We start from the raw sequence: 22,547 nt of genomic DNA, 5'->3' as shown, positions 1-22,547 counted from the left end.
CACAGTACCATTGTGTATTCATTCAGCAGTCATGACTCCGAAATGCGTTTTGCAATTTAGCACCTAAGGCACAATCTTTTGGTGCTTTATGAACTCATCTTTGGCAGCAGATGTAGGGCACTATTTGCTGGCAGAATTGGGCTAGTAGGAGACACAAACATATTAACAAATTGAGCTCTCTGCGTGTTTATAAAGAGCTCAACATCATCTGTTCTCCTCCCAGCCCTTGCTGCATCAAGCTGACTGAACATTGGGAAAATTTTCTCCGAGGGTGTTGTTCTCTAAAGGCGTAAGCGGTGCTGCTCCCTGACATCCAGGGTTTGAGCAAATCTGTTAGAAGATATGACAAGATTTGGGAATATTTTCAAATGGCTCGCTTTAGTGAGGGGAAGATATGCAAATTCTCTGTGTGTCAAGTGGGATACCGTGGATATCATGTTTTCTTTGTGGAAGAAATAAATTCTTTTCCAGCATTGATAAATTTGTCAGGGCAATTTATGGACAAAGAGCAAGAGGCACCCAGAAGTCATCACTGCTAAGACTGAGGGGTTTTGTGGTTTGGTTTTTTTGGGTTGTTTTGCTTTTTTTTTTCCCTAGTGAGGTGGGTACAATAAAAAGTGAAATATTACTTGTTTTCTTCTGTAGTCTGGTCTTGTGAGATCCAATCTGGAGTGCTGGAGCAAGCCCAGAGGAGGCCACAGTGATGATTACAAGGATGAAACACTTCTCTTATGAGTAAAGGCTGAGAGAACTGGAATTGTTCAGCCTGGAGAAGAGAAGGCTTCAGAGAGACCTTAGAACCCCTCCCAATGCCTAAAGGGGCTCCAAGAGAGCTGGAGAGAGACTGTGGACAAAGGCATGGAGGGACAGGACAAGGGGGAATGGATTCACACCACCAGAGGACACGGATAGATGGAATATTGGGAAGGAATTCTTCCCTGTGAGGGTGGTGAGGCCCTGGCACAGGTTACTCAGAGCAGCTGTGGCTGCCCCTGGATCCCTGGCAGTGTCCAAGGCCAGGCTGGACGGGGCTTGGAGCAGCCTGGGATAGTGGAAGGTGTCCCTGCTATACCTGGCAGGGGTTGGCATGGATGGGCTTTAATGTTCCTTCCAGCCAAAACCAGTCTGTGATTCTTTTGGACAAAACCAGCACGTATTTATGAAACACACCTCGCAGTTCCACTTGAACGTCCTGATCTTCTGGTTACAAAACGCTCTCCAGGTGTAATTTAGCTCGAGGAAAGGTCAGGTTTGCGCTGGTTCGTTCCAGCCTGTCCCTGCTCACCTGCTGGTCCCAGCTCAAAGCTCCTGGTCAGAGCACACTGGGTGCTCCTGGACCTCACTCCCCCCACATTCCCCCCTTTTCTTCCAAGGCAGCTGAGCCTGCAGTTCGGGGTTCCATCAATGCCCTTCCATGTGGAGAAGGGCAGGGCACGGGTTCGCTGGATGGACCGCGGCGGACTGGGGGGGGAAGATTGGTACGTGTAGGCAAAAACACCTGGCACAGGAGCTCCATGAGAAACTCCTTAGCGACCTTAGTGTATCCCTGGCTGTTATTTTGAAATGTTTTCTGTTAGCCATATGAAAAAAAAGATCGGGAAAAAGCTCATGCACATCTTTTGTGAAGAGAAAGGTCAGGGCTGGGCACACACAGAGCACTTGTCATCACATCCCTGGGGAACCTGCAGCCGCCAGCGGAGTTACCACCACCATACCACACACTTCCCATTCCCGGGAGTGTCTTTCCAATTCCTCTCAATTTTTTTCAGTGCTCGCCCTTTTCTACAGTGACTTCCCCGAGGTGCGGCTGAGCGGTGACAGCGGCGGGAGGGCGATGGGGTGGAGCGGGGGGGGGTTCATCCCGCCGGGGTGTGTGGGGGTTCTGTGACCGCAAAGATTGCTGCTTAGACTAATTCGGCAGAGGGGAGCGGAGCCCCGGTCTGAAGGACGGAGCAGCCGGTGTGAGCGATGGGGGAAGGCGGTGAAAGACCGAGCGCCGGGACGAACCCGCCCAAAGGCCGGAGCCCTCGCTCTGAGGGCCGGGGGAGCGGCGGGCGGGGCTCGCGGGCACCGCCCCTGAGGGACGCGGACGGGCAGGGCCCTGGCTCGCGCGCGCCCGCCAATGGGGAGCCCTCGCGCCAAGGGGCGGTGCCGCCGCGCGGGGGCGGTGGCTGCCAATCAGCCGCGAGAGCCAATCGGCAGCCGCGATTCCCGCGCCGTCAGGCGGGCGGGGGCGGGGCGAGGAGCGGTGACAGTGGCCCGCGGCCGCATCCGCCTCTTATCCGCGGGCCCCGGCAGCGGCAGCACCTCCGGCACCTCCGGCAGCACCAGGTACGGCCCGTCCCGCCCTCGGGGGCCATTCCTGCTTCTCGCTGGGCCATCGTGCCCTGCTTCTGTCCCGCGGCCGGGGAGGCTGTAGCCGGCCCCGTCGGCAAGGCCCCGAGAATGCTGTCGCTGTGCGGGGGGCGGGGGAGGTGACAGCCCGTCCCTCCTCTGTGCCTGTGTCAGCCCCGCTTCGCGATGCCACATCCTTGCCTCTGCAGTGTCTTTGGCCGTCGCCTTGGTGGGGGGATGGCGGGGGCGATCTGGTATTTGACCCCTGGGTTTATTGCTTTTCCTTGGTTTTTTCTTGTTTTCTGGAGAAGAGAAGGCTCACAGGGGACCTTTTCCCACTCTACAACTCCCTGAAAGGAGGCTGTAGCCAGGTAGGGATTGGGCTCTGCTCCCAGGTAACAAAGACAGGGCGAGAGGAAACGGCCTCAAGCTGTGCCAGAGGAGGTTCAGGTTGGACATTAGGAGGAATTTCTTCACAGAAAGGGTGATTTGACTTTGGAACGGGCTGCCCATGGAGTCCCCATCCCTGGAGCTGTCCAAGGAAGGACTGGACGTGGCACTCAGGGCTCTGGGCTGGTGACAAGGTGGGCATCGGGTACAGCTCGGACTCGATGATAGCAGAGGTCTTTTCGAACCTCAGTGGTTCTGGGACTCTGCAATTCTTGTCTGCCAGCCTGGGCCCTAAGCTGTTGTGCTGTGGTGCTGGTCTGCAGAGGTAGCTTGGCCTGTCCACGCTGATGTCCCCCCTGCTTCTCCCCTCGAGCGTTCACTCCTTCGATTCTGCTGGTAAAGGCTGCACTGCGATTCTCTGCTCTATCCACATGAACCTGAGTGTTTTCATGTGTTTGACAATATCCCCCATTTACCTTGGGGTGTTTTTCAGTGTCAGATACATACTATTCAAGTTACTTGTGCAGTCTGCAGGCTTCTGTCTGGATAATCTTGCTCAACAGCTGAGCAGAGCTGTTCAAGTGTTTTATAGCTGTGTTTTGAGTGGTTTTTCTGTTCTGATGCAAGACCTCTTCCAGTTGCTGTAATTCCCTGGCTTCTGATTCCAGTACTGCCTGCTGCAGTGCACGTTCATATTTCTCTTCCTCACAGTTGGTAATGAGTTTGATTTTATTTCATTTTGTTTGCTTGGGGTTTTTTCCTTATTGTGCCCCTCCCCTTTCTGAAATTTCTGTTCACCTTGTCTTGCTGATCATCAAACCCAAATTTTCCCCCTTCTTTTAACTCCAGATTAATCTGTAATTCTCAACTTTACTCAGCTCTTCTCCATGTAGTCTTCCACACCTTGGCTAAAGTGATGTGGCCTCACTAGCACAGTTCGCAGGACAATTCCCTTAGGGGAGGAAAAAGCCCTTTTAAAAAAATCTGATTAATATTTTCCAACCTGAAAGAAGTAAAACAATAACCTCAAACTGGGGATCTGTGATTCTTCATGCAGAAAGGTATAGGGCAGATGAGAGTTTAACTTCTTTGTACCTTTCATTTCAGGAATGTCTGGAAAATCTCCAAAATACAGAAGCTTGTGATAGGATTAGCTGCTCTGGTCTGCCAGGGGCCAGGATGTCACAGACCAATTACATTTTAGGAGTTAAGCAGGTTGAAATATTGAGTGGTCAGATTTTTTTTTTTCTTGCACAGAGAATTATTTGGTTTTTTGTTTGCGAAATCCTTGAATAACAATCTTGAAAAGTGCTAACACAGAGGGCTAATCTTTAACAGCAGGAAACATGCCCAGAGCTTTGCAGCATTCATCTCTTGCTGTAATAGAGAATATTGACTCTTCTTTGGATTTTGGTATACAGAGAAAACAGTCTTTTGGCTTTGGTTAGAAGAGAGGAGCAGCAAAGTAATGCCTGAGGAATCTGCTGAAAGAAATGCCTCTCTGTTCAAGGCAACACCTTCAGGGTGCAGATCTTTTCCAAAGTAAAGTAGGGATAAATCCATGACTTAATACTTCTGTCTCAGCAAGCAGCCTTGTGTAAGCCATCCTTGCATCCTCCTGTTGGTATTTCATAGCTATCTTTTGGTTAGGTTTTGCAATCTGCTTTTGTTAGGTGGTATAGGAGTGTCCAGGCTGCTCAGCTCTTCAGTTTGCTGTGGAGTGTGTTACAGAGGAGGCTGCATTTGATAAGCAGAGTACTTTTGATCTGTGATCCTCCTCTGGGGATCAAACTGTCTGCCAGTTTGTGTCATGTTCTGTGAGACCAGAAAGCTGAGCTTTGAGAACTCTTGGCTCTCTGCTGTTCCCTGCTGTGAGAGGAGCTTCCTCAAACAGCTTTTAAAGTGCCAACTCACTTCCCCTTCTCTGGGATGTGTCTTTATATTGACTGAGGTGCAGGCATGGAGAAGAAATCAAAGTGCATTTGCCCCATGACTACCCTCAGGTTATCCCTAGATGGTGACAATACAAGGTTATGTATTCAGGGGGAATTGCTGGGAAAATACAGAGTGCTCTAATGATCATTAATATCTGACACACTCTTACTTTCCATCTATTTTTTGATCGTAGAATCCCAGAATGGTTGGGGCTGGAAGGGACCTTAAAGCTCATCCAGTCCCACCCTTGCCATGGGCAGGGACACCTCCCACTGTCCCAGGCTGCTCCAAGCCCTGTCCAGCCTGGCTCTGGACACTGCCAGGGATCCAGGGGCAGCCACAGCTTCTCTGGGCACCCTGTGCCAGGGCCTCAGCACCCTCACAGGGAAGAATTTCTTCCCAATATCCCATCCACCCCTGCCCTGTGTCACTGTGAATCCATTCCCCCTTGTCCTGTCCCTCCACCCCTTGTCCAAATTCCCTCTCCAGCTCTCCTGGAGCCCCTTTAGGCACTGGAAGGGGCTTTGAGGTCTTCCTGGAGCCTCCTCTTTTCCAGGCCGAACAGAATGTTGGTCTTAAAAATGGTACCATCAGCGAGTGCTTAGGGGTAGGTGGCAACATTTTACAATCCAGAATACAATTTATAAGTCACAAATTTTGCTTCTTAAAGCAGAGATCAGTTAAAACTAATCTTTTCATCAAATTTGTTAATAGTATCAGCTAAACGTGATTTTTGTTGGGTGCTTCTTCTCAGTGTTGTATTATTTGCTTTCTGATTTTGTGACATGATTTGTCTGATGGCAATCTGGTAGAAAATGGACATTTCAATAGAACAAGAAGTTTGATGAACTTAACTTTCTTACTGTAGTTTATGTAAGTACCTTGGAATTTAGGGCGCAGCGAAAAAGGGACACTTGCAGGAAAAATGATGTAACTGATTCATAGACTTGCTGAGTCACACAGTTTAGTTTTCTTTTTCTTTCTGTAAGTGTACTTTAGAATAGAAAAAACAACTTGTTTGAAGTTAACTCCCCTTTAATTTATACTTCATATAAGCTTTTTGGCTGAATTTCAAAATAGTTGAGGAACCTGGAATCCTGGCAGTAAAACCACTTCAATCGTGTCAGACATTGCTTCTGAAGTGTTCTTAGTGCTAATTATTAACTCTTTTTATTTTTTTCCCTCCAGATCTGTATCAGAATTCCTGAAGTTCATCATGCTTTCCAAGCTAACCCGCTCCCAGAACCTTGCTGTTCTCTGCCGAGGCCTTCATTCCTCGCTGAGCTCTGCCACCTCAGTTGCTCCTAAAAAAACCATTCAGGGGCCTCCCTCGTCTGATTTCATCTTTGAGCGTGAGGCGAAATATGGTGCCCACAACTATCACCCACTGCCTGTTGCTCTGGAAAGAGGAAAAGGTATTTTATTTAGGTTTTTCCTGGAGATTGTAGGTGGGGTGTGTCTGTGTAAGTGTAATGAGATCATGGCAGAATGGTTCTGACCTGATTGATTTCTAAACATTTTTTTTTGTGGTAGGATTGAGATCATTGATGAAACAAAGACAGCTAATTGTTGATTAGAGAGCAGAATCATTATGCATAAGGGCACCTGAAAAACTTGTGGTGTCTCTAAAATGATTTATCTAAACAGAGGTCTAAGTCTTGATAATCTTCAGAATAACTCAGCAAGAAAAATTTCAAGCAACTTAATTTCTTCTGTTACCTTCTATGGAGAGTTTTAATGTGAACATGAAAAGGTGCATTGGAACATATCTTAAGTCTTTGTGGGCTGTTCATGTATTGTCACTTAATTTAAATTTACTCTGGTCTTTGATTATGTTTAAGGAGCCTTTTTTGTCCTGTGTCATCTTTATTCTGTGTGCTGACCACAGGTTTGTTTTCCCAGGTGTTTACGTGTGGGATGTTGAAGGCAGAAAGTATTTTGACTTTCTAAGTGCTTACAGTGCAGTCAACCAAGGCCACTGTCACCCAAAGATTGTGGATGCTCTGAAAGCCCAGTCTGAAAAACTGGCCCTGACATCCAGGGCATTCTACAACGATGTCCTTGGGGAATATGAGGAGCTTGTCACCAAAATGTTCAATTATAACAAAGTTCTTCCAATGAACACAGGTAAAGAAATATTTTATTTCCATTTTAGTTCTTGTTTCTGAAATTCAATGGTTGTGTAACATTTTCTGCTGCATTGATGGCTTGTTCCATGTGCAAGAGTGATAATGGTGCTGCTTTATGTTTTAGGAGTGGAAGCTGGAGAAACTGCCTGTAAACTGGCTCGGAAATGGGCCTACACTGTGAAAGGAATTCCAAAATACAAAGCTAAAATCATTTTTGCAGGTATGTAGAGTGTGTGTTATGAATTGAGGTCTTGAAGATCTGGACACTGGATTGTTGGGAGGCAGCCTGAAGTCACACGGAAAGCACATCCAGTCCTCCATGCTCTTTTAATCACTTAAAGTGCAGTACTTCTAATTCCTGACTGGCTCCTTACAGAACTTTTTTGTAGATTAATTCCTCAAACCTCGGCCACACTTCTTCTAGACTGTGCAATAGGGTTAAGCTGCCCTCTTGGCTTCACCTGCCAGGGCTTTTGTTCTGCATTCTCCAGGTCTTCCAGAAATTGGCATTAACATTGGAGTCTTGATATAATGAAAGTAAAAGCAATGTTGTTAAAGTAAATATTGGACCCTGATTCTCTGTTGGGATATTTCCTTCCTTCCTTTACCTGCCTGCCCTGCTTGGCTCTGTAACAGGGAGAAGTTACCTGCTCCTGAAGAGACTGTTGGGATTTGTTAAATAGAAAAATTTTAAAAACCTATATACAATTAAAAAAAAAAAATCTTATATTTAGTATTTTTTGGTTATAGATAAAGCCGTTTTGTCAATGCTAATTTTGTTTAATGGTTCTGTATTTTATAAAATCTTCCAGAAGAAAGCTTACTATTTAAATACTTTTTCCCCCTACATTTTATAAGTAATAATTGCATTAAAGCTGAACATTATCATTAAAATGATGTTATCTGATTTTTTTTCGATTTTTCAGACTACTAACAAAACTAAAGGAAATTATTTTGTATAATTGTCAGGTCTTAGAGTATAATTTTCTTTTGTCTTTTGATATAGCAAAAGAGTGTATTTATGTGATCAATACAAAATACTAACAATTAAGAGAAGGATGCTGATACGTTGTTAGATAACTCTTAAAATGCATCACCAAATGGGACGTGTAATGTCCTTTAAAGTGTTCTGGCTCTTGGTCAGTTTTGTAACAATTTCTCCTTTTTTTTTTCCAGCTGGCAACTTCTGGGGCAGGACAATGTCTGCCATCTCCAGTTCTACTGACCCGTCCAGCTATGATGGGTTTGGACCCTTCATGCCAGGGTTTGAACTGATCCCATACAATGATCTACCAGCTCTTGAGGTATTTGACAACTTCTTGTTCTCTTGTAAGAAGTCATTTTGCAATGTCTTTTTGCTAAGTAGCAAGGAAAATCAGAAGTTTATACTTTGAAACCCTTGCTTTGACGTTAAGGTATCTGTGAGTAGACATATACAAGGAATGTGTTTGTTATAATTATGAATTGGAATGTGGGTAAATTCTGCTTTGGTTTTGATTTTCAGTTTTGCTTTAGGACATGAGAGGAAAACCACATGATCTGTTTAATTTCCTAGCAACCTGGTCTAGTGGAAATGCCCCTGCCCATGGCAAGAAGTGGGATGGGATGAGCTTTAAGGTCTCTTCCCACCCAGACCATCCTGTGATTCTATGACTAGAATTCACTGCAGTTGCAAATATTTATTTTCAGTTTCACAGCATCCTTAAAACCATGCCAGGCTGCTGTTTCACGAGCTCCTGAAATGCCACTGATTCTGTATTTCCCTGTGTTCTCTGAGATTAATCCTGTCAAGCTGTTGGGGGTGGGGGGGTGACCTTGATTAGGTACATCATTTCTGTGGGTAAAAACCTCTGTACCTGTTGGGTCTGCTTCATACAAGTGAGTGGGTTTTGGATATTGAGAGATTATAGAACAGAGCTGCTTTTCTCCTTGGAGTTGGGTTAGGGGAAGCAAAGGTCTCTCAGTGGGTTATAGCTGCAGTGTGGAAAAGCTTGTTCAGGTTTGAACCTACATCAGGCTTGCCATGGTGAAAGGCCTGCAAGTATTTAATGCCTTCATTGGATCTGGAATTCTGCTCATGGGGCAATGCTGAGAAAAGCTGCAGTAAATTCATGCTGGGAATCATTAAATCTCTTGTGCCTCGTGGACTTCTAAACCTTTTTGAACTTGGTAGTGCAGGAATGTACCTGTGGACTTTGCTTTAAGGTAAAATTGTTCTAGAGGGGCTCCATTCTTTTTTTGCTTAAGGGAAGACTTGAGCAATTGTTTGTCTTGTATGGGGCAATACAAAACTGAGGGTATTTCTGAGGTGATTTATGAACTGATCTGATAAACTGCTTGTGTGGGTTTGCAGTCTGCAAGGTTTGTACCTTCCCAAGCAAGCACAGCAGCTGATTTTACACTGCAGTCAGTGACACAGTGTTAGAACTGAAGTGGCACTCGGGGAGAGCTGCCTGACAGGAATGCTCTTCTCTTCCTTTGAGGAAGAACACCAGCGCTAGAATCAGGTTCTGCTATATGTATTTTCTATATTTGACCTGAGTAAAAGCGTTTTCTTCCTCTCTTTCCTCTCCCTACGTCCAATGTTGCAGCGGGCCCTTCAAGACCCCAACATGGCAGCTTTCATGGTGGAGCCAATTCAAGGGGAAGCAGGAGTGATTGTTCCTGACAAAGGCTATCTCACAGGAGTGAGGGAGCTCTGCACAAAACACAATGTGAGGAATTCACTGTAACATTCAATGTTTAACATTACACACTGTGTTTACTGGTGTACCTTACAAAGTCACCCTTCTATACAAGGTATAGAACTTTATATGCTATTTAATAATTTGCCTTTCTTTCAGTGGAATAATGCAGGGATACTTCTTGTGTTTCCTCACTAAAAAGTACTTCTTAGCAGTGCACATTTTTCACTATTTTTTACTATTGTCATCGATTTAAGTTTCTAATGAATGTTCTTCAACTGCATTTATTTTAGGTTAATTTGACTTCTAATTTCTTTTCCACATTATAAGTTCCTTGGGTCCAAAGCCAATTACCAGGGCTATCCAGGACCTTTGTTGCTGAAGTGCATAACTGCTACCAAGAACCAGTAACAATAATGGTTCATATAATGAAACACTGAAAAAAATGGTTATCAGTGATCTCTGATTTAAAAATCAGTGATCTCTGTTCCAACAGAACTCAGATTCTTAATTTGTAAATGCTACTCATAAATCTTTTCATACCTTCAGAGGAAGACACTGACATATTATTAATAAAGTTGTCTTCATTATTGCTGTGATACCTCAAAAAATAATTGTATTGTTGGAACTGGGTTAGGAGTGAAAGGAATTCTCTGTTCTGTTTGGATTTTATTTCGTTTTTTAGAAGATTTTTCTTCTTCTCTTTAAAGGTTCTGTTTATTGCTGATGAAATACAAACTGGTTTAGCCAGAACAGGGAAAATGCTGGCTGTTGACCATGAAAATGTGAGACCTGACATAATTCTTCTTGGAAAGGCCCTTTCTGGTGGCTTATACCCTGTGAGTACCAAAGAAATACTAATAATTTAAAATAATACCAAATGACTCAAACATTTGTTGAATAATGGTTTGGTTTTTTTTTAGTCATTAACACTGAAAACGTGCCAGTTGGAAGAACAATAAATCTGATGTTTATCGTACTTAGAAATGGTTGTTTGCAAGATTAGCTATGATTTATGACCAGACAGTCCAGCCTGTGAGAGAGACATAATAAAATAATGGAATACCTGATACTACCTTCATAGCTGAACAAGTGGCATTATTTCATTTGTTTGGCATGCCTGCATGGCTGATTTTATCCTCTTGGAGTGACTTAAATTCCTGCTGATTAGGCTGGAAATTACAATGCCTTGAACTATTTTGGCCAACTGAAGGGATTTCTGAGTTGTAAAAGCAAGTATTGAAGCTTAAACTCTTGAAATAATATTCAGTTTGGAGAAATGCCCCTCAGCTGTGGTTAAAAGTTGTATTACCACTATAACTAAGTGTATTTAAGGGATTAATTATGGGATTGTCAGATCTGCTATTCCCTGTATACAGACCTGGGAATGTAAATGTAATTTATCACCATAGGCTGAAAATGATCCTTTCCTGAGTTCTGAGGGAAAGTTTGCTTCAAAGATATTAAAGTTTACTGTTCTAAATATGTGAATTTGCTGACCTTCCCATTGTAGGTCTCAGCAGTGCTGTGTGACGATGAAGTTATGCTGACCATTAAACCTGGTGAACACGGATCCACATACGGCGGAAATCCATTAGCTTGCCGTGTGGCAATGGCAGCTCTGGAGGTTTGTGTGTGGGGATAAAGATCTGGAATCCAAATTAAAAAGGGAGTCATGATCTTTGCTGAAATAAATAGTATTATTTTTCATGCTACGAGCAGAAATCTAGCTTTAAATAAGAATGGAAAACTGGTAGCAATTATCTATAGATCATAAAATAGATTCTAAATTTTTTTATTGGAAATGTGTCTCAATTCCTATGTTCTTATGGTCTTAATGTCTTAAATATCAAAATAAAATTTATCTAGGGGAAGTTTCAAGGCAATTATGTAAGTTTGGTCAAATACCTTCACTAATTTCATGAAGACATTTTGAAATTGGGTTATTTTACTGTATCAGCAGAAGCTGCTGCTCTGTAAGCTTGAGAACAGGTATGGATCTCAAACAGAAACTAAAATGTCCTGTCCAGAAGGTGCAATTCAATTATTTTGTACTTGCTTAATTGACTACATTGATGCAGGTCACACAGAAAACCTCATCACTACCCAATACACAGACTCGGAAAGACTAAGAGACTTCAGAGGTTTACTGTTTAGTTGTAAATAACAGCAAACAAAGAGCAGTCAATTTAGAATAAAATTTCAAAGAGATTATTGTTTCTTGTAAACATGAATGAGTAAAGGCTCAATACCAACCTGCTGGGACATGCAGCCTGTGCAGGGACATTGTGGCTGCAACAGCTTTTGTGTCTCAGCAGGTTCAGTGTCATTATCCACCCCTTCTCCATGGAACATAAAATAAATGCAGTGCCCTTCAACTGACTGTAGATCTGACTTCTCTTTAGGTAATTGAAGAGGAAAATCTAGCCAAAAATGCAGAAATAATGGGTAATCTGCTAAGAAACGAGCTCATGAAGACTCCCTCTAATATTGTAACTGCTGTAAGAGGAAAAGGGCTCTTAAATGCAATCGTAATTCGGGAAACCAAAGGTGAGGAAATAAAATCAACTGCACAATCACAGCATGGAAAAGTATTTTTCAACTTAAATTGTAGGTGGGGGATGGCATATAGACACGATGTTTATGTTCAGGTCATGGTTATAGTATAGTGCAGTACCCACTGAAAACTGATTTAAGTTACTGTGTGCCATTAAAAATATGAGGGGTTTTAACTAAGAAAGGCTGGACAATCGTTTTTAAATTATTGAACTCTTTTATGATTTGATAATGCTGAAACCTGATGGTTAATCTGCCTCCCAACAAATACCTTTGTCTCTCCTCATTGGAAAAAACTGTCCACATCTGGAACACCAGTTCCTGACAGATTATGGGAGCATTGGCTGAGATTAGTTGTCTCTAGAAGAGTTAGAAGAGAACAATGAATACAGGAGAGTACAAAGAAGAAAAAAGTTAATGTTAGCAAGTTTCTAGGGATTAACACCTTGAATTATATCAGAAATCTGAGTATCAAGGTACTTGATCAAGGGATAAAGTGGTGCAGGAAGATAGTGTCATTTTCCAAGATGATGTGCTGAAATCCAGGTTACATAAACGTGACCTTGTCTGAAGTCCTGTCCACATGTCTGCTTACATCCTCTTTGCATGGTTCCCCTTTTGAGATCTATTTTGAAGTCTAGCTGAGTGCTAGACAAGCACTGAGCTGTGAAGGAGCAGAACTCTGTGTGCTGAGGCAAACCTGTGAGGCAAAGGGCAGCTTTGGAGCAGTGTCACTCAGTGCGGATTCCAGGGAGCTGAGTGACCTCTCCCTTTGTGAACACCCTGCATCATGTCTCTGCCAGCTGGCAAACAGCACCACGTGCTGCAGGTGTGACACCTCTTCTGCTGTGCTGGAAATGTCCTCAAAGTGCTGTTGTTGTTTTGTCTCCCTCCCGTTGCAGACTATGATGCCTGGAAGGTGTGTCTGCGGCTCCGCGATAACGGGCTTCTGGCCAAGCCCACGCACGGCGACATCATCCGCCTGGCTCCACCACTTGTGATCAAGGAGGATGAAATCAGAGAGTCCATTGAAATCATTCACAAGACCATCCTGTCTTTCTGAAAACATGGCTCTTACAGTCTGGCTGCTGACTGCTCCAAGGGGGTGTGTTGAAATGTGTATGATGAAGGCCTGCTCTTGAAGCAAGCATCTCTCATTCCTTTTATCTAAGAGGACTTGACTATTAAAACATAGCTGTATCTTTAAATTATAACGGCTCTGTAGAAAATACAGAATGATTTTGAAGACTTTCCAGTCTTGGAATACTTGGAAATAAAGTTCTGTACTTACTGAACAGCTAAGTCAGAATATTTGAGGGGAGATACCTATAGAAATCTGCTTAATTGTTTTAAGTGTTGGTCAAAGTTTAAAGTGTGATTTATATATATATATTAGGTTGCCTTGCACTCTCATATCACTCTCCAAAACATGGCATTTGGCAATTTTTGCCCCTCAGCAAGATGTCTGTAGGATGGAAGCACTTATCATGGCGGGTGAATTTGTGTTTTTCACGTGCAGCTTGAAAAAAATTTTAATACTGAAGGTTTGACAAACTGGGTGTTATGCTGGTGAACTCAAGAAGCATCGAGCTGTGTTCTGTGTGTACAATATTTTGATTGTATGACAAGAGATGCTGTTTTCAAGTGTGGCCTCAGTGTTTGGCTTTGCAATCCTGTAAAACAGATCTGAGCATATAGATCTGTTTTTACTGTTACAAAACTTTCTATCATCTGGATGTTTATATTAAAACATGCTTTGCATTATAAAAAAGTATGTTCATGTGTAATGGAAATACTCTGAGTCTTCAAAAAGAGCAAACCTCACAGAAACTTGAAGTTCTTTATTTTTCTTAGCTGGTTTTAGCTGAACTAAACCCTGATTAATCACACAGTGCAAAATGTTCCCTTTGCTGAGCATAGGGGTTAAATACAGTCACATGCTCATACTGTGAAGTGGTAAACAATCCTTTGGGATTTGGAAGGCACCTTAGTTCATGAAGTGACCCAGTGTGCTGGTTGGGGTGACAGAACATTTCCCCTTCCTTGCTTTGGGTGAGACAGGAAGATGTGTCACCTGTGGGTGAAGTAAGACTGATTCCCACTTGGAAAAGTCAGTCCTTATTGCAAGGACTAAGGGGTAATATGGCAGTGGGATTGTTATCCTCAGGGATAAGAGAAATGGCTGCGTGAGTCCTTACAAACGCCTGGATAACCTGCAGGAACCTATCGGGGTCTGGAGGAATGGGGGTGGCAGCCCTCAGGCACAGAGCCTGTAAGTGGATACCGGAGGAATGGGCGTGGGGAACATGTTGCAGGGGGAATATGGGGTAGGCGGATCGGGAAGGCTGTGCCCGCCTGGCACCGCAGCCAATGGGGAAAGGAGGAGGGCACTTGGGGTCGGAGTTTGGAATAAAAGGAAGCTGCGTCCTCGGAACACTCTAGAAACTCCATCGGGCGTGATAAGGCGGTATCTCTTTCTATTCGAATAGAATTGATTTCTGCAGGGGCTCTCCTGTTTCCCTTGTGGACACTGGCCTTTGGCAAAGTGATTTTCCTCACATTAGGAATAAGGAAAAAAATGCAGGAAGGTGTTGCCGAAGAAGTTTGACATCTTTGAAAGCTGTACTTGTGTAACCTGATGGGAAGGAGGGAAATACCTGAGAGAAACCACAGGGTAAACAGCACTTGTTGGGGTCCTTTCAGAGACTGAAAAGGTAAACCCCCAAAACTCTTGGCAGCACAGAAGTTTATTTTCCTAGGGTAATGGGGCTGGCAAGGATGAAGGACATGCTCAGGTCTGTTCTCTGCCACAGCTTTGTCACTGCTTAATCGCCGAAAAGGACTGGAGAGCAGAAGATTCCAGTCTGTTTTACTGCTTACCTGTCCTCGCTGTTAACAAGTTTCCTGCCACGTGTGTGTCGTGTTGCCACTGTAGTGCTTCTCAGGCCACAGAGAACAGGTTATTTTCCTTCTGTGCAACAGTCCTTTACATACCTAAAGTTTGTGGTTGTTCTTGTTCCAGTCCTTACTCCTTTTCTGATTAAAGTTCTTTTTTTTTCCCCTGAGAGGTGGTATTTTCTAGAGCCCTTGCTGTTCTGCAATTCCCTGCTGCCCTGTGCCCTCACTAATGCTCGGAACAGCCAGAGAAGTTCACGTGGTTTGGGTGCTGTCCTGTAGTTAATGCCCAGTATTGTGGAGGGGTTTTTTGTGCAAACTGTTTCGAAGAATAGCTTTGAAGCTGTTCCCCCTGTTTTTTATTTGTTGAATAAACAAGAAGTGCATATAACATTCTGTGCTTTGGTCTACTGATTCTGTGTTCTCTGAGATTATTTCTCTGGCTGCTGATGATCGGTTTGAGCTCAGATCTTACCCTACCCACTTTCTGGTTGCAGATTTAATAGGCCAAGACTTTTCAGAACTTGAGAATCTTTCTTGTTCTGTAGCACACCACTGCTGAATCTGAGCTTTTAATTTATCTTTTAGTTGCTTCATGAGTCCAATTTTTTTGGTAAGCTTATGAATATCAGAGTGTGTATAGCTTTTCCCAAGACGAGTTATCCTAAATTGCCCTTATTTAATGATGGGGTAATTGAGTTTTCTGTTTCAATTTGAAAGCTCTCTGGCTCTCTTAACTAAGCAAGGACCAGGGTGTGTGTCTGGAACCAGAGCTAGAGCAGACAGAGGGTTTTTATTGTTTAGTTTATTACAGTTCAATGCCAGAACAAGTACAAAATTACATGTATTACTTCAGAAGTGAAGACAGATAGCCAGGACTTCTCTTCCCAGATGCAGAGGCTGTCACCAGCTAACCTCCACTTGAGAAACAATAAAAACCGTGTTGGCAGCTGTCTGTGAGTTAGGAGGAGGAGCTGGATGGCCAAAGGGAATGTGAAAGTGCCTCTTCTTCTTCTGTGACAAAATGATAGGGTATCAGAAAGCTCGTCTGCCTTTGGAATGTTGTGTCTGTTTTGGGGGGTTGCTTTATCATGGAAAGTGGTTTTTGTGTCTTCTGGCAGTGCTAAACTGGGATTTTGGCTAGTTGTCAGTGACACCGCTTAAACCTCTCAAACTCAAATATAGCTGCTTGTATAACTAATGTGCTTGTAAAACCTGTCTGTGCTTTTGTTGTCTGGGATCTTAATTAGCCTTAGAAAATTTCTTCAGGGCTTTTATTCCCAAAAAATGTAGACAACTAAAGTGCCTTTACCTGGGTGCCAGAAATCCAGTGCTCTGGGGTTTGTACTTGTTTCACTGATTGCTCAAGTGGAGGTAGCTCAGCCAAAGGCTGGTGCTGAGTAAAGTTTAATTTGAAGGAGGCCAAACTGAAAATAATCTACAAATTAGTGTAATACACATGCTGAAATGTGCAAAGAAAATACGTAAGACGTCTCATAAAATGAGTTTGGGTTTTGGATCATAACTTTGTAGGAGGTGAAGAAGTGAGAAGTGCAACCTCAGAGAATGCCTTTCCTGTACCTTCCCAGTATGTTTTTTTTTAAGTTTGCATTAACTGGAGATGCAAGTGTGGAAATGGCATTACTTTTTGCTGCTGTAATTGAAAATATTTTTAAAATGGCACTTGAAAGAGCTCTGTATTGCCTATCCAGAGGGCTTAGGTTTCTTTAGCAAGACCTATACAGCAATAAAGCTTTTTAAAAGCACAAATACGTATCTGCAGAATGTTGCTGTGAGAATTTGGCTATAAAGGCTTAATCTGTCTCCATCATATCATTCACACATATTTTTTGTGAAGTAGCTTCTGATGTTTCTTTAAATCAGGTATATGAAATGCTTTTTAAATGAATAGTGACCCTGCCTTCAGTGCTGTGCAAACACATGGAGGTAATCCAAGCACCCCAGAGCCAAACCAGCCTTCCTGGGGCACCCAGGGCAGCCCTTGGCTTCACTGGGAGCTTTGTTTGTGGAAATAATGCCCAATTGTGCTGGCACCTGTGCACTTTGGCAAGGGAAAAGTGAGTGAGTTTTGGCATGAAATCATTAAATATATATATTGGCATAAAAAGAAAAAATTACATTCTTTGTGGGTAAATGTAAACCAAGATTTCAGGGCACCGTGTGAAACACTAAGAGGCAAGAACCACACAGTGAGCAGAGGGAGATGGGAAAACACTGAATGCAGGGATTCCTTTTTTTGCCCTTTCCTGCTGGCAGTCTTAGGAACCATGCTTATGACATTGTCCTTGACCTGGGTTCTTTTCAGCTGCAAAAGCCATGAATTTGTGTCATCAAACAATATTTTCTAAACTTAAGTAATGTATTCTGGTAATTTTTAATAGGACCCATGTGCCTGGTAGTCATGACCGGGTAAAGAGCTGCACATCTTGAACCTGTTAAGAGTTTTCCACGATTAAGCAATCTGTTTTGTTTGTCTTTGAACAACAATGTTGGCGGATGAGTTAAGCAGAAAAGCAGGCCTTAGTTATTTCTTTGTTCTTTTCATTTTTTTTGTTTTGTTTTGTCTACAGCTGCTTCTTCATGTTTTCCACCCTTCTGGCAGCAGGTGGAGCCAGAAGCTCGGCTTTAAACTGAGAATTTACTGCTGGGTGGAGAGTTTTTGGAGTTCGGGAACTCCTGGGCACTTGCTTTTGGGCTTTACTAATACCGAGGTGTGACACAAGCTTCACTCTCAGCTCTGGGTGCTGTCTCGGCGCATAAGTTGTGCTGTGCACTCCTGTGGCTAATCTTGTGTAAGGGGGATTGTTAGGAGAATTCCTGTGCCTCTAGTGTGGCAAATGCCCAGCAATTCTGACTGATATGGACGTAGGGACAGCTGAGAGGGAAAAAAAAGAGGCTTTCCTTCTCACATCACCGAAGTAGAGCAAATGAGAATGTGGAGGTTTGAGACAAAATTTTAAATAGGCCTTTAAACTTGTGAACTGCTTTCCCTGGGCCTCCCTGTCGTGCTTCCATCCTGAGTGAGAGGCTTAACCAGTTGGAGTTGCTGTATTTGTGCAGTAAAAAGAGGTGTTCTGCTGAACATTCCCTCAGCAGGAAAAGTAGGCACGGGAAAGAATATTACTGGCACTATGAAGCAATTAAAAATCCCTTGTAGTGCCCTGGTGGGAAGCTCACAAAGCTGCTGTGTTGAGCATCACTTGTAAGGGGTCTTGAGGGCCACCAAATGCTTGAATGTGGTAAGATTTCATGGAATTACTAAGGTTGGAAAAGACCTGTAAGATCATCAAGTCCAACCTTACTTCTTTGCCTGTCAAACATAGGGGAGCAGGAGGGAGTTACCGGGGCCCTTGCAGTCGGATTGCTCAGGGCTCGAGGGAGGGCAGCTGACTTAGGCCACGCGTTGGAATGCTCCTTTGTTTTTAATTTCCAGTTGAATTTGCTGTGCTTTTATTATCATCCTTATTGAATGTTATTGTGGTGCAGATAAGAGGTGACCATCAGGAATCCTCTTCAGTTGTTGTTTCCCTCGACACTTTCTGTCGCTCTGCTCAGGCTTGCTTGAAGAAATCTGAGCAGAGATTGTGCTGTCTGGAAAATCCCCAGGCTGTTATCGGCACTAGTCCAAACAAATATGGGTAGAAAGCAACTCCTACTCATTCCTGTATAAAATCCTATTAATCTGCTATAACTCAGGCTGCAGAGAAAGCCCCTCAAGAGTATTGACCGTTTGCACAATGCGCAAACCAAACAAAGGCCTGGACCTTGGATGAACTCACAGACCTTCCCCGGGTCTGACACATGGGAGACCTAATCCTCAAGCTAATACAGTCATTTGGAAAAGCTGTGAAATGAGAAAGGGCAGTAGTTACCCTGTAAACACTCCTGTTCCCTGTCTGCCATAGGTATGTCCAGCAGACACTGAGGCTGCCCTCCCTCAGATGAGCTGTGCTAGAGCCTAGTTCGGTGTACGGAATAAAACCATAGCTCAAATGGGCTGTCCTGGGAGGAATGACAGCGGTGTACATTCCATCTGGCTCTTGTTGGCAAGATGGCCAATGCCTGGTCAACGTATTTGGAAGTTTTTGGCAGTTAGGGCTGTGCTGAAGAAGCTTGGCCTCACATGGATGTGGTGGGAGATTGCAAGTAATTTGCCATCAGAAATCATCCTAAAACCACTGAGGGAGAAGATGCACAGTAGTGCTTCCTTACATACACTTTTTTTGGGACAAGAACATCCATTTTCCAGTATCCGTTAATAGTTTTTCACCTTAACAACAATCAGATATCATTAAATATGAATTACTTGGAGTTTTGGAAGCATTTCTGAATAACGTGTGAAAAGAACAGGATCATTAATTTCCCCCCCGATGGAGGCAGGAAAGCTGAGGAAATCACAAAGCAGGTGAAAGCTTCAGTGATTATCCTGTGGTCCACACCTTCTTCCACCAGTGCTGTGGCAGCTCCTGCCTTCTCTGAGGATAAAAACTCTTCTTTTTGAATAGCCAGAGTAAGGTGAGTCTCACAGGGACTGGCCAGCTCTGTCATCAGAGGTGGCAGCAGCAGCAACTGTACAGATGCAGGAAAACCTCCCCCCCCACATTTTCACATACCGTATTTCAGTGGTTTAATACATGGACTTTGGTCAGGACTAAATATTTAGCAGAAAATTCCTAGTTGTATTGCATTATAGATGTGTAACTGTACAGACTGTCCTTTTGTGTGGGCAGCCTCGTTGGAGCGGGTGGTTTGAGAGGCATCCTTGATTTGGGGTTATGTCATTCGCAGGGACAGGAAGCCACTGGAGGAGTACCCAGTTCTGTTCCCATGTTGTCTTCAGAAAAAACCCCAAATACTGAGTTTTGGCTGCTTACTCTGGCCTAAGGAGTTGGGGCAGTGTTAACCAGTCAATGCACAGTTCCCCATAGCAGTTCATGCTTCTTGAGCTGCTCTGGTGAGGGAAGGGAGTGGTGAGCTGTTGGGGTGGCTCAGCCCGCTCTTGGGCTGAGGCCATGGAATGCCAATCAAACCAGGGCCATCCACTGGGTGGATTTCCCCACCCAAGACAGTGAGTTGGAGCGCGGATCAGAGGATGTCACTGAAGTCCAGGTTGCCTCCCCTTGGGTGGTTCTGGGGTGCAAGTTACCGCCCTTGTTCTGGAAAGTTCTTCGCTGTTTGGTTGTTCATTGGTTCCCTGTTGTGACTCCCGCCTCCCTGTTTTCCCCATTGGTTCTGGTCAAATTGTATCCTCCCCTTTGACTGTACCCCATTGGTTACTTCCCTTTTCCCCACCTTGTTCTGCCCCCCCCCCATAAAAGGCTGTGCACGATTCCACTCGGGGCTTTTTTTGGTCCTTGGACCCTCCTGCTAATAAACTTGCTGGAACCTACACCAGAGGCCCCTCTTGCCTTCTTTGCCTCCGGGCTGATGCAAGCCAAATCCAATGGCCACCTGAGGTGCCTCCTCCGAAGAGGAGCCAGCATGCGCATCCACCTTGCGCCTTCTCCCACTGTGAAGTTGTCCAGCGAGGACGCTGTGGAAGCTGATGCTGCGTCTCCTCTGCCCGAGGCCACACCGAGGCTCGTGCTAATGAACCTCAGGTTGCGTTAGTGAACAGTCCCACGTCACTCCTGGGGAGCTGGTGCTTGGGGAACTGCCATGACCTGTGAACAGTCACCCAGCTCCCTGCAGGACAGATGCCACTGCCCTCCTGCTGAGCACAGCACCTTCCCCTTGTACAGAACAAGGATAAACCACCTGCTTTTCTTCTGCCACCAGATTTGATGGACTAGAAGTTCTTGAGACATCAGTGAGTGTCTCTTACTCTCGGGGCGGGGGTGCCCTATGCTGCCTGGCATGACAGGACCACGGTTCCTCCTCTGAGCTCTAAGCAATGCCACAATGGAGCAATCCCCGAGTAAGTGACACCCGATGCCCATGAAGGGTTGCAAACTTGTACACACAGCAGAATACTGTAAGGGAAAAATCAAAAAGGACAGGGAAAATGAGGCTGTTGTATGAAAATAGTGGTGGACTTTGTGCCTCTGCATCAGGTTGACTGTTTTTTAGGGGAGGCTCCTGTGTGTGCATGGATCAGAGCCGTGTAATTGCGACATTTTGTATTGTCTGGACTGCAGTAAATGCCAGGCAGTTGCTGTACAAACACAGAGCCATGGCCTTGCTGATACAGTCTTTGATCTCTCGCTCTCATCTACAGGAACAGTTCCTTCACGTCAAGGGTAAAGGCAGTGTGAGAAAGAGACTGGTATTTGCATGCAGTGCAGTCTCAGCTAGGGAGCTGGGGTTGCAGTTCCCAGCTCTGAAGTTAACCTTGGACAGCACAAAAATGAAAACAAGATTAAAGCCAAGTGGGGTGGGTGTTCCTGTGCAGCCGTTGCGTGCAGAGCAGACCATACCTGCATCTTTAAAGACATCAGGTGACAACAGAGTAGCCTCTCCAAGCACAGCTGCTTCTTGCTAGCGGAGGAGCTAATGCAAGAATATAGTTTTGGAGGGCCTTGCTCTTTGTGGCCCTGTGGAGATGAATTGGGGTCATGTAATGGGGCTAAGGGCTGGTACCGCTATTCATGTCCAGAGATGGGACATGTAATGAGGCAACCTGGATGACCTTCATCCCTGGGAGGGAGAGCCCCTTGTGCTTTCAGACCTCTTATGGGGAGGGGGAGGCACCGTGGTGGGAGGCCAGGGAGTGCAGGGTGCTCAGACATGCATGGGGGTGGCTTTTTCCAAGCTGAAAGTCACTGCTTTGTAATTCACACAGCATAGGTTTGCGAAGGAACATTTTGGTTTAGTCTAGTCCTGTGCCCATGCTGTTCTTCAGCAGGCTGGTGGGTGGTCACATGCTAAACCAATACCAAGTAAAGTAAAACAAAAAAAAAAGGGCTAACAACTATGGTGGTATCTGGGATTTCCTTCCCCATGTGGCGCAACTTTCCTTGTCTCATTATGGTTGGGCCAGCTCTGCCTATGCAACCATACCATGCCCTGGTGTGCCTGGAACAGATGAGATCTCAATCCAGAAATGAAAGTAAAATTACTGAACAGAGGGAGAACAAGGCCTGGGGTGAAATCTAGCACTGTTAGAGAAGTACTGGTGCCCGCCTTGCCTGCCTCCTGAGGGAGTCCTGAGGGTCTCCCTTCTCTTGGCACAGCTAAAGTGTGGATCTTTGGAGAACGTGTTTTTGCAGTTTTGTAGAAACCTAGGATGTGCTCAATATTTATCTAAAGAACAAAGAAGTAATGAGGATGTGAAAATCTGGAATAGCTCAGTAAAAGGAAGCACAGGCCACTGAGGTTGCATGGAGTGATGAAGAAGCTTTGCAAAAACAGAAAGAAAGTGCTGGCAGTGCAGCAGGTCACAGAGCTCCCTCCAGCCCCACCTTCCAGGCTAGTGTTCTCTCCAGAACCTGGGAAGCATCAAAAAAAAATGTACTTCCTTTGCCCAAAGGAGGTCTGGGCTGTCATCTCCCACTTCATTCCTTTCATGTCTTGATTCCTTGCTTTAATCAACCAGGTCTCAGAGTGACACTGTTGGGGCTGCCCGAGGCAGCACAGCATCCAGCTGCAGTCCTTGGCTTCAGCT

The 22,547-nt window shown here is 44.6% G+C and overlaps 1 protein-coding gene across 1 annotated transcript; it reads left to right on the top strand.

The window, feature by feature from the left end:
- Positions 1–2,204: 2,204 nt before the first annotated feature.
- OAT (ornithine aminotransferase) lies at positions 2,205–13,802 on the top strand. Its single transcript, XM_042019540.1, has 10 exons — positions 2,205–2,331; positions 5,848–6,074; positions 6,562–6,786; positions 6,913–7,008; positions 7,965–8,092; positions 9,380–9,502; positions 10,183–10,311; positions 10,986–11,099; positions 11,878–12,022; positions 12,931–13,802. Exons 2-10 carry the CDS (start codon positions 5,876–5,878, stop codon positions 13,089–13,091), a joined length of 1,320 nt encoding a protein of 439 aa, XP_041875474.1. The 5' UTR covers positions 2,205–2,331; positions 5,848–5,875; the 3' UTR covers positions 13,092–13,802.
- The last annotated feature ends 8,745 nt before the right edge of the window (positions 13,803–22,547 follow it).

The sequence above is a fragment of the Corvus kubaryi genome, unplaced genomic scaffold (assembly GCF_017639235.1).
Source record: "Corvus kubaryi isolate FWS band 111438036 unplaced genomic scaffold, C.kubaryi_AGA036_p1.0 138, whole genome shotgun sequence".
NCBI classification, from domain to species: domain Eukaryota; kingdom Metazoa; phylum Chordata; class Aves; order Passeriformes; family Corvidae; genus Corvus; species Corvus kubaryi.
Note: the sequence above shows the minus strand (reverse complement) of the source record. Positions and strands in the feature narration are given on the sequence as shown.

Excerpts from the sequence above, each read along its gene's own strand:
- OAT (XM_042019540.1), top strand. The coding sequence starts at position 5,876 with ATGCTTTCCAAGCTAACCCGCTCCCAGAACCTTGCTGTTCTCTGCCGA. Across the intron at positions 6,075-6,561 it reads TGCTCTGGAAAGAGGAAAAG|GTGTTTACGTGTGGGATGTT; the intron begins GTATTTTATTTA and ends TTGTTTTCCCAG. Across the intron at positions 9,503-10,182 it reads AGCTCTGCACAAAACACAAT|GTTCTGTTTATTGCTGATGA; the intron begins GTGAGGAATTCA and ends TTCTCTTTAAAG.